Source organism: Peromyscus eremicus, chromosome 3 (assembly GCF_949786415.1).
Source record: "Peromyscus eremicus chromosome 3, PerEre_H2_v1, whole genome shotgun sequence".
In the NCBI taxonomy this organism is placed as follows: Eukaryota; Metazoa; Chordata; class Mammalia; order Rodentia; family Cricetidae; genus Peromyscus; species Peromyscus eremicus.
Window position 1 is genome coordinate 35502998 of NC_081418.1, and position 14947 is coordinate 35517944.

A 14947-nucleotide genomic window follows, 5' to 3' on the forward strand; every position below is an offset into this window, starting at 1 on the left:
ACTTTTTCCAATCTTGGTCTCAACAATTTTCACTCCTCTTTTTCGCCAATTGGACTCCTGGAGCTCCACCTGGGGCCTGGCCATGGATCTCTGCATCTGGTTGCCTCAGTCATTGGATGAGGTTTCTAGCACAACAATTAGGGTGTTTGGCCATCCTATCACCAAAGTAGGTCAGTCTGGGCTTTCTCTCACTCATTGTCAGTAGTCTATTGTGGAGGTATCTTTGTGGATTTCTGGGGACCTCTCTAGCACTTTGCTTCATCCTATTCTCATGTGGTCTTCATTTATCATGGTTTCTTATTTCTTGTTCTCCCTCTCTGTTCTTGATGCAGCTGGGATCTCCCTCTGCCCTAAGCTCTCTTTCCCTCGAACCTTGCCCTTCATTACCCCCACTCACGTCCAGGTTGTTCATGTAGATCTCATCCATTTCTCTGTCATTAGGCAATCTCTGTGTCTTTCTTAGGGTCCTGTTTTCTAGGTAGCCTCCCTGGAGTTGTGAGTAGCCGTCTAGTCATCTTTGTTTTATATCTAGTATCCTCCTATGAGTGAGTACATACCATGTTTGTCTTTCTGAGTCTGGGTTACCTCACTCAGGATGATTTTTTCTAGATCCATACATTGGCCTGCAAACCTCATGTCATTGTTTTTCTCTGCTGAGTAGTATTCCATTGTGCATAGGAGATCACTTCCTAAATATAACACCAGTAGCACAGACACTGAGAGAAACAATCAATCAATGGGACCTCTTGAAACTGAGAAGCTTTTGTAGAGCAAAGGATACGGTCAACAAGGCAAAGCGACAGCCTACAGAATGGGAAAAGGTCTTCACCAACCCCACATCTGACAGAGGACTGATATCCAGAATATATAAAGAACTCAAGAAATTAGACATCAAAACTCCCAACAGTCCAATTAAGAAATGGGCTATAGAACTAAACAGAGAATTCTCAACAGAGGAAGCTCAAATGGCTGAAAGACATTTAAGGAATTGCTCAACATCTCTAATCATCAGGGAAATGCAAATCAAAATGACTCTGAGATACCATCTTACACCTGTCAGAATGGCTAAGATCAAAAACACTGAAGACAGCTTATGCTGGAGAGGATGTGGAGCTAGGGGAACTCTCCTCCATTGCTGGTAGGAATGCAAGGTTGTACAACCACTCTGGAAATCAATATGGTGCTTTCTCAGAAAATTGGGAATCAATCTCCCCCAAGACCCAGCTATACCACTCTTAGGCATATACCCAAGGAATGCTCAATCATACCACAAGGGCACTTGCTCAGTTATGTTCATATCAGCATTGTTTATAATAGCCAGATCCTGGAAACAACCTAGATGCCCCTCAATTGAAGAATGGATAAATAAAATGTGGCACATATATACAATGGAATACTACTCAGCAGAGAAAATCATTATGAGTCAATTCTTAAGAGATTTTCACATATGTTGGATACTATCCCTTTAATAGGCATGTCTTCTTCAAATATTTCACAAAAGTCTATAGTATAGCTTTTCAATCATTTGTCAGTATCTCTTTTAGAGAAGATTTTATTTTTTTAGGTTCCATCAATTGTTTTCTTTTTTCAGGGATGAAGTCAAGGCACAACCCAGGTCATATTTATTAATTCTGAATCTTCTAGGAATTATGTAGTGTTGCATTTAAGTCTATGACTCAATTATTTCATTTTGTGAAAGGCATACCTTCCAAATACAGCTTAACTTTTTGCATGTGGGTATACCATTGTTCCATCACATGTTCTGAATTGCAATGATTATCTTTTCTCCACTGTATTGTAGCTGCTCTTTGGTCAAAAATAATTTTATTGTAGTAGTGTATTTCCAGGTGCCCTATTATGTTTCCTTAATCTGTTTGTACTTTTACTAATACCCACTATCTTGGTCATTGTAGGTTTTAAAATGAATCTTGAAGTGATTTAGAAAAAAAAATACTTATTTTGGAATAATTTTTGATTTATACAAAAGTTTAAAAGATAGTAAAAGAAACTCACCTATCTATTTTAATTACCCCTTTTCTTTTAGTGTGCCACTATTTTCAAGGTTAAGACATAAGCCCTATTTTCTTAAGATAGTCAGTTGAGATCAAATTAGACAATATATCTACTATAGCTCCCAGATCTGTCATGCATACTTGGTAAGCAAGTCTTCAATAACTGCCAATGTTCTTTTAATTCAATATATACTTGTGAGTGGTATATTAAATAACATATCATCCATAAATCATAAATATTTTGTTTTGTACATGACAATACTCCCTGCCTCAGGGAAGTTCAGAGTATTATGTTTCCATGATTTCAATTTTGCAGTAGCCTAAGATGTGTTGTATGTCATGTTTCTTCAGATGAAATGTTAAAAGCATTTGCACAATGAAAGGAATCCATTCCCCAAATGACTCTGAGATGCTTAGGACATAAGTGAACTCTCTAACTTAACATCTATTGGCAATTCACTGAAACAAACTCATGATCATATGTGAAAACCGCTCACAAGAAATATACAGAAAATTTCCATTTGAGTCATAAGCTGAAATCAGAAATAACAGCAAGATGGAATTGGTGGTACTATTCATTCAATAAGAAAAGAAAATGCATTCTCTTAAAATTAATTAGTGCCCTTAATTATTATAAAGCTTAGAGAACAAACTGGCATAAGATCGTGATTTACTATTGAAATCCTGATTAAAAAGGATCATTTGTGAATGTGAATAGGAAGATAGCTAGACTCAGCTGTATCAGCCACTGCCAGAAGATGACTCTAAACAGTTTTCTTCACAAACAATGTGAGTAATTTCCAATTTTATTTATCTCTCAAAACCAGGCCGTGGAATTAGAGTTTTTAAATTGCAAAATAGAAGTGACAATCCTTTGGAGAAAGTCAAAAGCTCAAAGACTCAATGCTATACCAGGGACAGTCTTTAAACGGTCCCAGAAAGCATCACAGTTCCCAAAACAGAGCTCTGTAAACTCACCTCATAGTAACTCCGGACTGCATTGCAAAAGGCTTCATCTGCTACTATCTGAGTTTCCCCGTTGAGGAAGGCCTGGAACCGTTCTTTCAGTAACTGCAACTGTTGTTTGTTAAGCTACAAGGAAAATAAATAAATAAGCTGATAAATCAGCCAATTTGTACAATAGGACAATCATTAAAAGTTACATTTGCTGTATGTAGGTGAGATTAGATACAGATTTAGCTTTATAGTAAAGAAAATTAAAAGTGAAAGGTCTTATGACTTCCCTGCACATCTCAGAATCCAGATATGGACTTTGACAGCAAATGTCTGCCCTAGATAGAATTCCTTGTGTTAACTTCCAGTTCCTTTGCAGAGACAGGGAAAATCTAAAATTTTGCTGAGAGATTGATGCACAAAATTGTGCTGAATAAACAAAGCAAAGAGGAAAAGAACTCTTAAAAACAAGGAGACACCTTTTGGGAAAAGAGGCAATAAGCTGGAAGGCCGCAGAAGACAGAAGGGATTCCCAACAAAGAATCTTCTGGGAGGAATGAATGCTGGCTTCTAAAAGTTCAAATTCCATGAACAAACATGCATGAAATGCCTGAATTGACATAAATGTAGCTACGAACAGTTGACAAACTCGGGAGACCAGCAATCCAACAGATAAACTGAGAACACTTACTCAAGCCCACTGGGGGACAGATGAGAGACCAAGAGGGGGACACAAATTTCTAATCCAATTTCATCACCACTGTAAATGCAGCTACAGTCACTACTAGCTGTCATAACAACTGAGGCTGGCTTAAACACAGGTTACGACTCACCAACCATGTCCTCTGGTCAACTACAAGCAGTATCAGCTACTAATTTTTTAAGCTGCACTGCCAAATAAAGACCAAGTGTTTCTTGTTTAAAAATTATAATTAATTCCATGGTAGTAGAAACAGATTTAAACTCAGTAGTACAGGCCCTGGGAAACACCTGTCTCAGTGCCCTGTGTTCATTCATGCCAAGTTCATCTTACACACACACACACACACACACACACACACACACACACACACACACGCGCACACGCACACGCACACGCACATACACGCACGCATATGCACGCATGCGCGCGCACACACATACACCACATTCCCTTAAGGTAGGCAACAGGTCTAGAAGTATGAAATGCTGTGTTCATGCTCAACTAGAACAAGGCAGTTCTGGAAATAGTGTCTGTTGGAACACATAACAAACAGCAAAGGAGTGATGCTTCTGTTTCATCCCATCTTGATTAGACTTTACGGAAAAACTTAGTCCAGTAGTGGAGTCTATAGAGGGATGTGAAGCATGCGGAACCATGCTGGGGAAAAATGATTAAAGGATTAGAAAGCTAAACAAAACCGGTATGATTTGGCTTCAAAAAGAAAGCTGGTGTGAAATAAGTTTAAATCTGTTCAAAGGGCTTATTAAAATGCCATTCAAATATCAGGGAGACAAGCTCTTTCAAAACCTGGATTTTATTTAGGAGTCTGACAAACAAGAAAGCTTGAAATGAAACTGTTGCTGCTACTCACAGGCTGATAAAGAAGTGTCCTATTGTACCTAGGTGCTAAAAAATAAATAAAAGCTCTTGCTCTCAAGACTGAAAGACGAAGACAGTCCATTTCTTCACTAAGGTTACTTCCTGCGTTTTAGGAGAGGCTAACCCGGCTGAAGTACAGGAAAAAGAAACATCACCATTATATTACAACCTCCATCTCTATAATATGAAGAAAATGAAAGCAGGCACCTTTTGTACACATGTATATAAGCAAGACAAAGTTAAGTCTGCAACTTTAGCCCTCTAAGCATAGCTCACAAAGAGGACCAAACGGAACTGGGACAGCAATTGCTTAGAGTGAGGCAGCTGAGATGCTTTAGTTCTCAAGCCATGGGAGTCACAACAAAAAAACTTCACCTTGCAAATCCAGCACCGAGTGAAATAATGGAAACAAAAATGCTTGTGAGAATGGTGGGGGAAAAGAGATGACTTGCATAATTATTTGTCCAAGTTCCCTCATTTGATGAAACTTTATTCAAAACGAATAACTTGTTTCTCCTCCAACTTTCTTCTATCCAAAGCATTTTGTTACTCCTTTTAAAAAATCCCTCTAAAATACTATCTTTGCAATTACTAGTTTACCAGTATTTGTTGTTAGAATTACTTTCCAAAAATTATGGTATGGTAAATTGGAAGATAATAATCAAAGAAAAGAGACTGGAACAAGCCATTGTCTCAGAAGATACAAGAAAACCAGTACAGTTCCAAAAACGTGCATAAGCATGTACCTACATATCAGGATCCAACTTCTATAAACAAAATAATTCTAATTCTGTCATTTGTTTGTTAGTTTTCAGTGGTGGATAAGTGGATAAAATATATTCAGTACTGACAGTGTAAAGTTTAATGCAAAGTTCCATAACTTCAGTTCGAATTCTATTCTAACTGTATAGAAGTTCAGTACATTGTATAGAATTTGTGCTGGTTTATTTTTATGTGTGCTGTTTTCATTTGCAAGTTTTTCATGATAAAGTTTATAAATTTAAAATTTTAAAATTTATATATATATATATATAGATGGTAGATAGATAGATAGATAGATAGAAAGACAGATAAAATATACTGTTGTTACATTTAAGAAATATTACCAAATATAGGGAGTCAATAAAGTCACTTAATTAGCACAAAGTATTTACATTTTCCTATATATAATGTAGGGAAAGAAAAATGAAATTCATCTTCAAATACAGCACTGATGATAGCTCTCAGAAAGTACTTCCTAAAAGGTTTTGCCCTCTACAATCTCTGTTAAACACTGAGAGACTTGACTGGCATGCAGACACAAGAAATCAACACAAAATCAATCAGAATTGAGTACATGCACAGCATCTCAAAATTCTATTCAAATATGACTTATGTTTTACTAAGGTCCACTTTTTACTGCAGTATAACGCCAAAGAGTGGCATAAGAATAACTGGCTATGTCCCCAGAAAAATAAAGACTGCACTCTAACTCACAATGATATGGATTAAATGGATTAAAACTTTTAATATATAAAGGTTGAACCATAAAGGAACTAGAAGAAAACACAGGAGAATTCCTTTACACACCAGTGTGAGAAAAACCTCTCTAATTATGACTTAAAATCCACAATCTATTAAAAGAAAAGAAACCTTCAGATCAGTATTTCTTATGAATATAAATGCAAAATCCTCAAGGAAATTGAATCCAACAAGTGTAAAATCAATTACTCAACCAAAACCAAGTATGATTTGTCATAGGTATGTGGTTCAACTCTCAAAAATCAATTAGATAACCCATCACATAAACAAGCTAAAATGGAAAAGACTCATATGATCATATCAGAAGGTATAGAGAAACATTTAGGAAAGTCAACGGTCATTCAATGATTTTTTAAAAGAACTCCCATGAACCACAAACATAGAGTAACTCCCTAAACTTACATCTTATAAAAACATCTACAAATCACACAATTACTGTTACATATAATGGGGAGATGTGAGCAGCTTTCACCCTAAGGTCAGGGCAAAGGACAGATGCTCAACTGACTATTGCTCATCAAGAGAATATTGGAAGTCCTAGGTTATGCAGTAAGACAAACAGGCAGAGGAAAGGGAAGAAGAAATAAAGCAGTCTTTCTTCATAGTTCATAATGAAAATCTATTGAAAATACCCAAAAAATATCAACAACAAAAAGTCCCTGACCTAATAATCAATTATAATGCGGCAGCACTGTGTAATGTGTTAATGTACAAAAGTCAACTGCTTTTCTATACAATACCACTGAATAAGTTGAATTTGAAATTAAATGTACAAAATAATTTTTATAATCTTCCAAATGCAAAACCTGAGTACAAATCTAACAAATGTACAAGACTTGTCATGAGTGAAAAGAAAAAAAAAAAAAAAAACAAGGAAGAAATCAAAGGAAACTAATTGGAAAGATAGTTTCCATTCATGGGGAGGCAAATTCAATATTGTTAGGATGTTAATTTTCCCTTATTTAATCTTATTGACTAAAACCAATCTCACTCAAAATTCTGACACATAGTTTTCTGGCTATCACCAAACCAATTTTATTATCAAGAAAGACAAAAGAACAAAAATAGTCACTATGCTACTGAAGGAAAAGAACAACGTTGGAGGATTGACACTACTCACCGTCAATGCTTATGGCTACCGTAATCAAGAAACTGAGATTAGCAGAAGAGTAGGCAAGAAGATTAACGCAGTAGAAAAGAGAGCCCAGAAAGAGACCCAGAGAACTAGTATCATCTGATCTTTTTTTTTTTTTTTTTGGTTTTTCGAGACAGGGTTTCTCTGTGTAGCTTTGTGCCTTTCCTGGAACTCACTTGGTAGCCCAGGTTGGCCTCGAACTCACAGAGATCCGCCTGGCTCTGCCTCCCGAGTGCTGGGATTAAAGGCGCGCGCCACCACCGCCCGGCTCCTGATCTTTTACAAAGAAACAAAGCCAACTTATGGAGAAAACACAGAATTTACAGCAAATAGTATTGAAATAGTTAGACATTCACAAGAAAAATATATGGGTCTAGACAAATATCTTATATCCATTACAAATATTAACTTAAAACAGATCACAAGTCTAAATGTAAAATGTAAAACTATGAATGTCCTAATCTAGGAAAAAAATTATATGGCTTTGTATTTGGTGACTTTTGGATACAAGAGCAATGGCATTAAATGAAAAGATAACTAAGGTGCTAGGCTTTATTTAAATTAAAATTTTCTACTCTGTGAAAGGCAGTAGCAATAGAATGAGAAAACGAGCTACAGACTGGGAGTGTATACACAGCCAACAACACAGCTGATAAGGAACTACTGTTTAAATACATACAAAGAATTCTAAAATTTCAACAATAAGAAAGGGAACAACCAAACTTTAAAATGGGTCAAAGACCTCTGCAGTCATCTCACCAAACATGCAACAAAAATACCACATAAGCATAGGACACGATACTCCATGTAATACTATTGTAGAAATGCAAAACAAAATAACAAATACATGCCACTTCACAACTACTAAAATGGACCAGACCTTGGTAGGGACAGGCAGCAATAGAAACTCTCATTTGCTATAATGGTAAAAAAGAAATGTAGTGGAGATAATTTATCAAACAGCACTTTTGAAATAGACTTTTTCCATATAATCCAGAATTTTCACTTTTAGTATTTACTCAGAGTTGAAAACTTATGTTCCAACCAATATCTGTACACTGTGTTTAAAATGATATCCTTCAATAGGTGGAGGAATAGATAAAGTATGGTGCATCTAGAGAATGCAGCATTACTTAGCACTAAAAAGAAATTAGCTACCAAACCAAAGAAAGACAAACAGAAACCAAAGTGCATTTTATTAAGTGAGAGAAGTCAATCTGAAAAATACTATGTCACTCTTACAGGATGACTTCTGTAAAAAGTTCATCTATGGAAACATATGATCAGCAGTTGTCTGAGGTCAGCCAGGGAATAATGGATGAATTTGCAAAGCACAAATGACTCTTAGGGTAGAGACAGTATAATGATAAAAACATCACATTATAAATTGATACAAACCTACAGAATGTACAGTATCAACAGTGATCTCTATTATTAGCTAAAGACTGTGGAGGATAATGACATGTCAATGTCAGTCCATCCATTTTGACAAATGTGCCATTAGAGTAAGTATGGTAGGCTCTGCATATGTGGAAGCAAGACGTTTATGGAAAATCTTATCTTACACTCAAGATCAATGTTATAACAAATTCAAAACTTCTCTAAAAATAACCTAATAAAAAATCAAGTTAAGTTGGCAAGAAACCTCAGCCATTAAGGTACATGCTTCCAAGCCTGAGTATCTGAGTTCAATCCCCAGGATTCATATGGTAGGAGAAAAGCAGAGAAGCAATTTCCAAAATTTGTCCTCTGACCTCCAACACACACACACACACACACACACACACACACACACACACACACACACAAACACACACACACAAAGAATAATAAATATAAATAAAATAACTATTTTCAAAATCAAAATTCATAAATCACCTTAAAAATAAATTTTGTAGGTTGAAAGGGTAGCTCATCAGTTAAGAATGTAAGAATGTATACTCTTCTCTCAGAGGATCTGAGTTCAATTCCCAGCACTCAAGTGTTAGGTGGCTTACCTGCCTGTATGTAACGCCAACTCCAGGACATCTGACACACTCATCCAGACCCCATGGGCACTGCATCATGTGCACATACTTATATACAGACACATGCATGCACACAATTAATAAATGAAGCAATTAAACACAGAAGTTCTTTATTTTATTGAAAACATATTTTTGTTTCTCACATAATATATCCTGATCATGGTTTCCCCTCCCTCCACTCCTCCCAATTTTCCCTCACCTCCCTCCCACCTGGATCTACTCCCTTTCTGTCTCCTGATGCAACCTCCCCTCCCTCCCTACCTCTATCTCCAATGGAACACATAGACCTCCCCCTCCAACATTTGTTTCCCCAAACTCATCCCCTTTCCCCAGTCCCCAACTGCAGCAGCCATTCTCTGGGAACCCTAAGGTCACTCAGGCCAGGGAAGCAGGTAGCCTAACTGCACATCTTCACAGCTTCCCCCTCTCCTCCAAATCCAATCCCCCAGACTCATCCTCATCTCTGTAGAAGACTGCCTACTGTGCCCATCCCTCACTCCCAACCCACACCCTCCATCCAGAGGATCAGCAGACTTCCCCTCCAACCTTTCACCCCACTCATCCTGTTATCCCAGCCCCCATTCCAGCAGGCTATCTATGGGAACTCAATAGACAACCTGACAGAGAAGCAAGTAGGGCAGCGAAGCAGGTTCTCACTCAAGCTTTAGATCGTCACTGCTCTGGCTCTCCTCTATAATAACCAGTCCCCCAGCATCACCAGCACTGTAGCAGTCCTCTCCTTCCTTTCTGCTCCCATTCCTGGGGGACTAAGCAGATCCTGGTGGCACAACCTGCTTTCCTCCCTCCTGTGAACCTCCTCACCTCTTCTAGCCCATTCTCATTCCTAAGTGCCAGCTCCTAATACCTAGGAACACCTTTCACTTGGAACCTCTAGTGGCCACACCTAGCAGGATCCCAGAAGAATGTCCTACCAGGCCACACGTAGTGATGCCATAAGAACAAGAGAGGGCATCATAAACCAAAGAACAAAACACCCATCCAACAAAGACAAGGTATCAGCACCTCCAGTTACACTCTTCCCAATCCCAGATGCTTAGATGCCAGTGTAAAAACAGAATCAGTAACAGCCAGGACAATATGTTTCCACTGAAGCCAAAGCAACTCTACCAAAGCAAGCCCTGAGTTTTGCGACATAGCTGAAGCACAGGACAAAGACCTTAAAAACAGATGACATTCTGCATGGCAAAAATGCCTCAGGAAAATACGAAAAGACTAATCAGAAAACCGGTAGTAACAATTCATATCCCAAAGTACTAATATCTAACCACATGGAGACTTCCTAGAAATTGATATAAACCTGACTAATGAGACAGTAAGAAAATGAATAAAAGACACATTTCGGGGCAGTGACCCTCAAACTAAAAAAATAAAAAAAATTTTAAAAAAATGCCTAACCTAATGTAAAAGTACCCAATAAGCTATTTGTAGTGTTTGGAAGCACACATAAACTAATACCTCAAAAACAGTGGGCAAGTTTGTAATAAACATATGTCATTGGTACCAATAATTATACCTAGTGATTGATAACACCGAAATGTTTAAACACATGTAAAATGAAAGCATTTACTTAATTATAATTTATAATTGTTAATAAAAGTGGGAATGACGTTACACATGGAGACAAATTAAGAAATCCTACATTCAAATAATGTACTATATTAATTGCACAATATGAATACAAGAATTCTCTGAGTTCTGATAGGAAAATTTTTCAAAACATCTTAGGAAGGAAAACAACTTAGAATAATACATAAAATAGGGTTTGATTGACATGGGAAGTGGGCAAAATGAGAATGACTATGAGAATTTACCTTTACATGCTGAGAAAAACTAAGGACGATAATGAGTGATTTTAGAAACTGGACAGTAGAAAATAGGGAGAAAGGCTTTTCAACTTACAGTGCTCTATTAATTTGGGGATTTAATGTCACACAATATTACTATCTCCTCAAATTTTACTAGTATAGATTTAAATAGACTATAAGTCTATTGGTAAAATACTGTGACCCAAGCAACCTGTGGAGGAAAGTGTGTTTCGGGTTAAACTCTCAGCTCACACTCCAGCAGTAAGGGAAGTCAGGGCAGGAACTCACACAGGGCAGGAACCTGGAGGCAGGAACTGAGGTAAAGACCATAGAGGAGTGCTGCATACTGGTTTGTTCTTCATAGCTTTCTCAGCTGGCTTTCTTGTAGTTCCTAGGACCACCAGCCCAGAGGTTGCCCCACAGTGAACTGGGCCCTACCACATCAATTATCAATCAAGAAAATGTACCACAAGCCAATCTGGTAGGGGCAACCTCAGCTAAAGTTCCTTCTTCCAAAATGACTCTGTGTCAAGTTAACATAAAACTAGCCAGCACACTATAATAGCAGTTTTGCACAACTTTAAACTCAGAATAATTATGATCAATCACAAATAGCTCAAGTCTACCATGAACAATGGACACAAATCAACTGACTTTAAGTTATCCTTTCATGTGGATAATTTAGAGGTCACTGTATTATTTTATTTTATTTTTTAAACATTTCAGGCATGAAGATTTCAAAAAAACTTAGTTCAAGAGAATGAAATAAAAACCACACTAACCATATGTTCACATCATTCTAAACAATGTATTCATTTTCATTTACTGGATTTTAATCTTGTTTGGTTTTGAAATGGTCTCATGCAACTTGCTGGTTTCAAATTTGATGTGAAGCCCATGCTGGTCTTGAACTCCAGATTTCTGCCTCTGTCTTCTAAGTATTTGGATTACAGGCATGCACCACCACACCTGGATCAATGTATTAATCTCATATAATCTCTAACAAGTGACTTCTCAGAATTCATTTGAGCCCACTGTGTACATACACAGAGGTTGGGGGAAGAATCTATTACCTTAAAGAAGCCTATTCACATTTTGGACAGTTATGAAACATTAAAGTATTCATCGTATGACTTTGTAGTACCACTCACTCCTTGTTCAGCGCTTTCAGTACAACTCAGACTAGAAGCTAGTTTCTTCAACACAGCAATCTAGGAATCTAAACCTGAGCACTGGCTTAGGAGCCTTCACTTCTAGAACAGAAGTTTCTGGTTTCTCTAATCCCCTGGACACTCTTCACTGCAGTACCTCATAAAATAAACATGCTAAATGAAACTAAGTGCATAAAAATTCTTGGAAAGCTGAAAAATGAAGCAGATTAAATGTATTACAGTAGCAATGTTCCCTCTTCACATGGACTGGCAGAGTGTGCATGTTTCTCCTAGGACAGAGCAGCCAACACAGAAAGGAGTGGGAAAATAGCTTCCCACATTGTGAGCACCCATGTCTATTAATTCAACTTAAAGATAATTAACTCTTGGCAGACACATCAACTGATTCACATCATACTTCTTGTCAACAAAAACCTCTAAGACTTTCTTCCATGCCCTTCTTTAGGCCCTGTTTCATCTTTCTAAACTCATTTAGTTCATTGTTACAGTTGATAAAGACCTTTGCTTTTGCCAGGTGGTGGTGGCACACGCCTTTAATCCCAGCACTTGGGAAGCAGAGCCAGGTGGATCTCTGTGAGTTCGAGGCCAGCCTGGGCTACCAAGTGAGTTCCAGGAAGGGCGCAAAGCTACACAGAGAAACTCTGTCTCGAAAAACAAAACAAAACAAAATGAAAAGACCTTTGCTTTTACTTCTGATTCCTTTACCCCATGTCTGCAAAGCTCTGTAAATCTGCTATATCCACTGCTGTAATAAGACATCATTCGCACTCTTTATTGGAGTAGTATAAAATACTCACTAATTCAGGATTAAGAATTCTGATATTCCCATTACTGGTGCTGATAGCATCAAACAGTATTTTGTGGGGTCAGTTGACTTATATTTCAACTGTTTTAATTTTCCCATATTCTATCTTCAGGCTTCTGCTTTCATCACAAATGAATAAAACACTTCTTTCAAATATAAACAAAAAGCTAACAAAAATAATCTAGTGGGGATTTAAAACAAACTTTTATATAAAAATAAATTATAGAAGCTTAAATAGAACACCCATATCCCTGAAAATATGTGAACACAGTCAAGACACCAAGCTTGTGAAAATGCTTCAAATATTGACAGTAAAGGTAGCTTTTATAGATCCAGGCTGGCTATGATAATAATGTAGCTAAAATAACAATTGCAATGGGGAAAACAAAATCCAGAGTTTGAAGATGCTCTGTATATCTTTGGTATTTTTTTTTTCACACTCAAATTAGATTCTAGACTTTTCATTCTAAATCATGGATTAACTGAAGACGAATGCCAGTCGATATCCCTCCGAGAACCCAGCAACCGCTACTCTTCGTTGTGGAGCTTGCCTTGGCCTGCAGTTCTTGTCACCAGGCTAACCACTTACAGTAGCAGCTATATGACATCTGGCAAACAAAGGGGGTGACAGATTCCACAGCAGAGCAGCAGGTGACTGCCGGGTAGAGTATCTTTGAGACCGGAGACAGAGTTTTCTAGGGTTAAGATTCTTCACTCTAGGCACTGATGTTCATGCAAATGCACAAAAGCACACTGCTAATTAGACACAGCAACGGACACAGTAAAGATTAAAAGATAGTATGTACCAGTAGTTGACTGGCACCTCCCACACTCTAAAACAAAAAGGCCCTCCAAAGGGCATAGCAAAGTAGTTCTTGAGAGGCTCCGGCTAGGCCTCTTACATGGGAGACATTAGCATTAAGCATATCCTATTCTATAAAGTTTCTTGTCCTCTTGCATGCACACAGATGCAGGCTGAGCTTTGGCTTTGGATAATTTTGATCTTCATAGCTTTCAGATCAAGATCGTTTAACTATAAAGATTATGCAACCTTCTAAAAATCAGGAAGAAAGTAGAAAAGCTGAAACATGTCTTATCCCAAGCCTTTCAAAACAGGGATATTTAACCTTGGGATAGTGACTATGTCCACCAAAGACTACAAATACCATGTTTATTATGAGGCCAATGAGATATAAGCAGATATATGTATGACTTCCAGGAAGCCACAAGAGATTGCTACAGTGAACACTTCCTTTCCTCTTTCTCTGCTAGCTGACATTTTATAGGACAACTGAAGCTATCACATTGACTATGAAGATAGCAAAACAGCAGGATCAGCAGAGCTGATGACCACATCATGTGGACCCCTTACCTCTCAGTGCCATTAAGAAAGGATTGACCACCACATATAGACAACTTTTATCTTAGCTTTATTGATAATATTAAACAAGTAAAAAAAAAATCAATGAAATACAGAACGAGGAGGAAAATAGCACAGTACCAAGCTAGCTTAATATTTCCTGTAAGGTTACTCTGCAATATTTTTCATACGTTTTTTGTAATAGAAGATCATCATTCAATGAGCCTGCCCCAAAAAACAGTGAACATCTAAATATAAGTGCCTGAGGTAGACTAAAAATAACATTATTTTGGAAAATTGAAATGTTATTATCTTACAATATTATGAGGGAGATTAAAAAGCCCCAAATGAACAATAGCAATTTAACATTTCTTGTAAGAGCTATACTAACTAATGAGTACAGAATCACAAATCCTATTGCATTATAGATAAATGGACCCTAGGCAAAGTTAACTCAGCTACATTCTTGTCAGAATGCAAACCTCAGAAAAAGCACACACCATTATGATGCTGTCTTTGGCATGTATGTGGGAGGCAGGTGAAAAATGAAACT

The 14947-nt window shown here is 37.4% G+C and overlaps 1 protein-coding gene across 5 annotated transcripts in view; it reads right to left on the minus strand.

Moving 5' to 3' along the window:
- The window catches only part of Cadps2 (calcium dependent secretion activator 2), a 540468-nt gene that overhangs the window by 399365 nt on the left and 126156 nt on the right, over nucleotides 1-14947 (minus strand). For all 5 annotated transcript variants that reach the window (XM_059257429.1, XM_059257428.1, XM_059257427.1 and 2 more), the window contains exon 2: nucleotides 2991-3104. In XM_059257429.1, the coding sequence (XP_059113412.1) occupies nucleotides 2991-3104 (114 nt within the window). The remainder of the gene's footprint in view (nucleotides 1-2990; nucleotides 3105-14947) is intronic.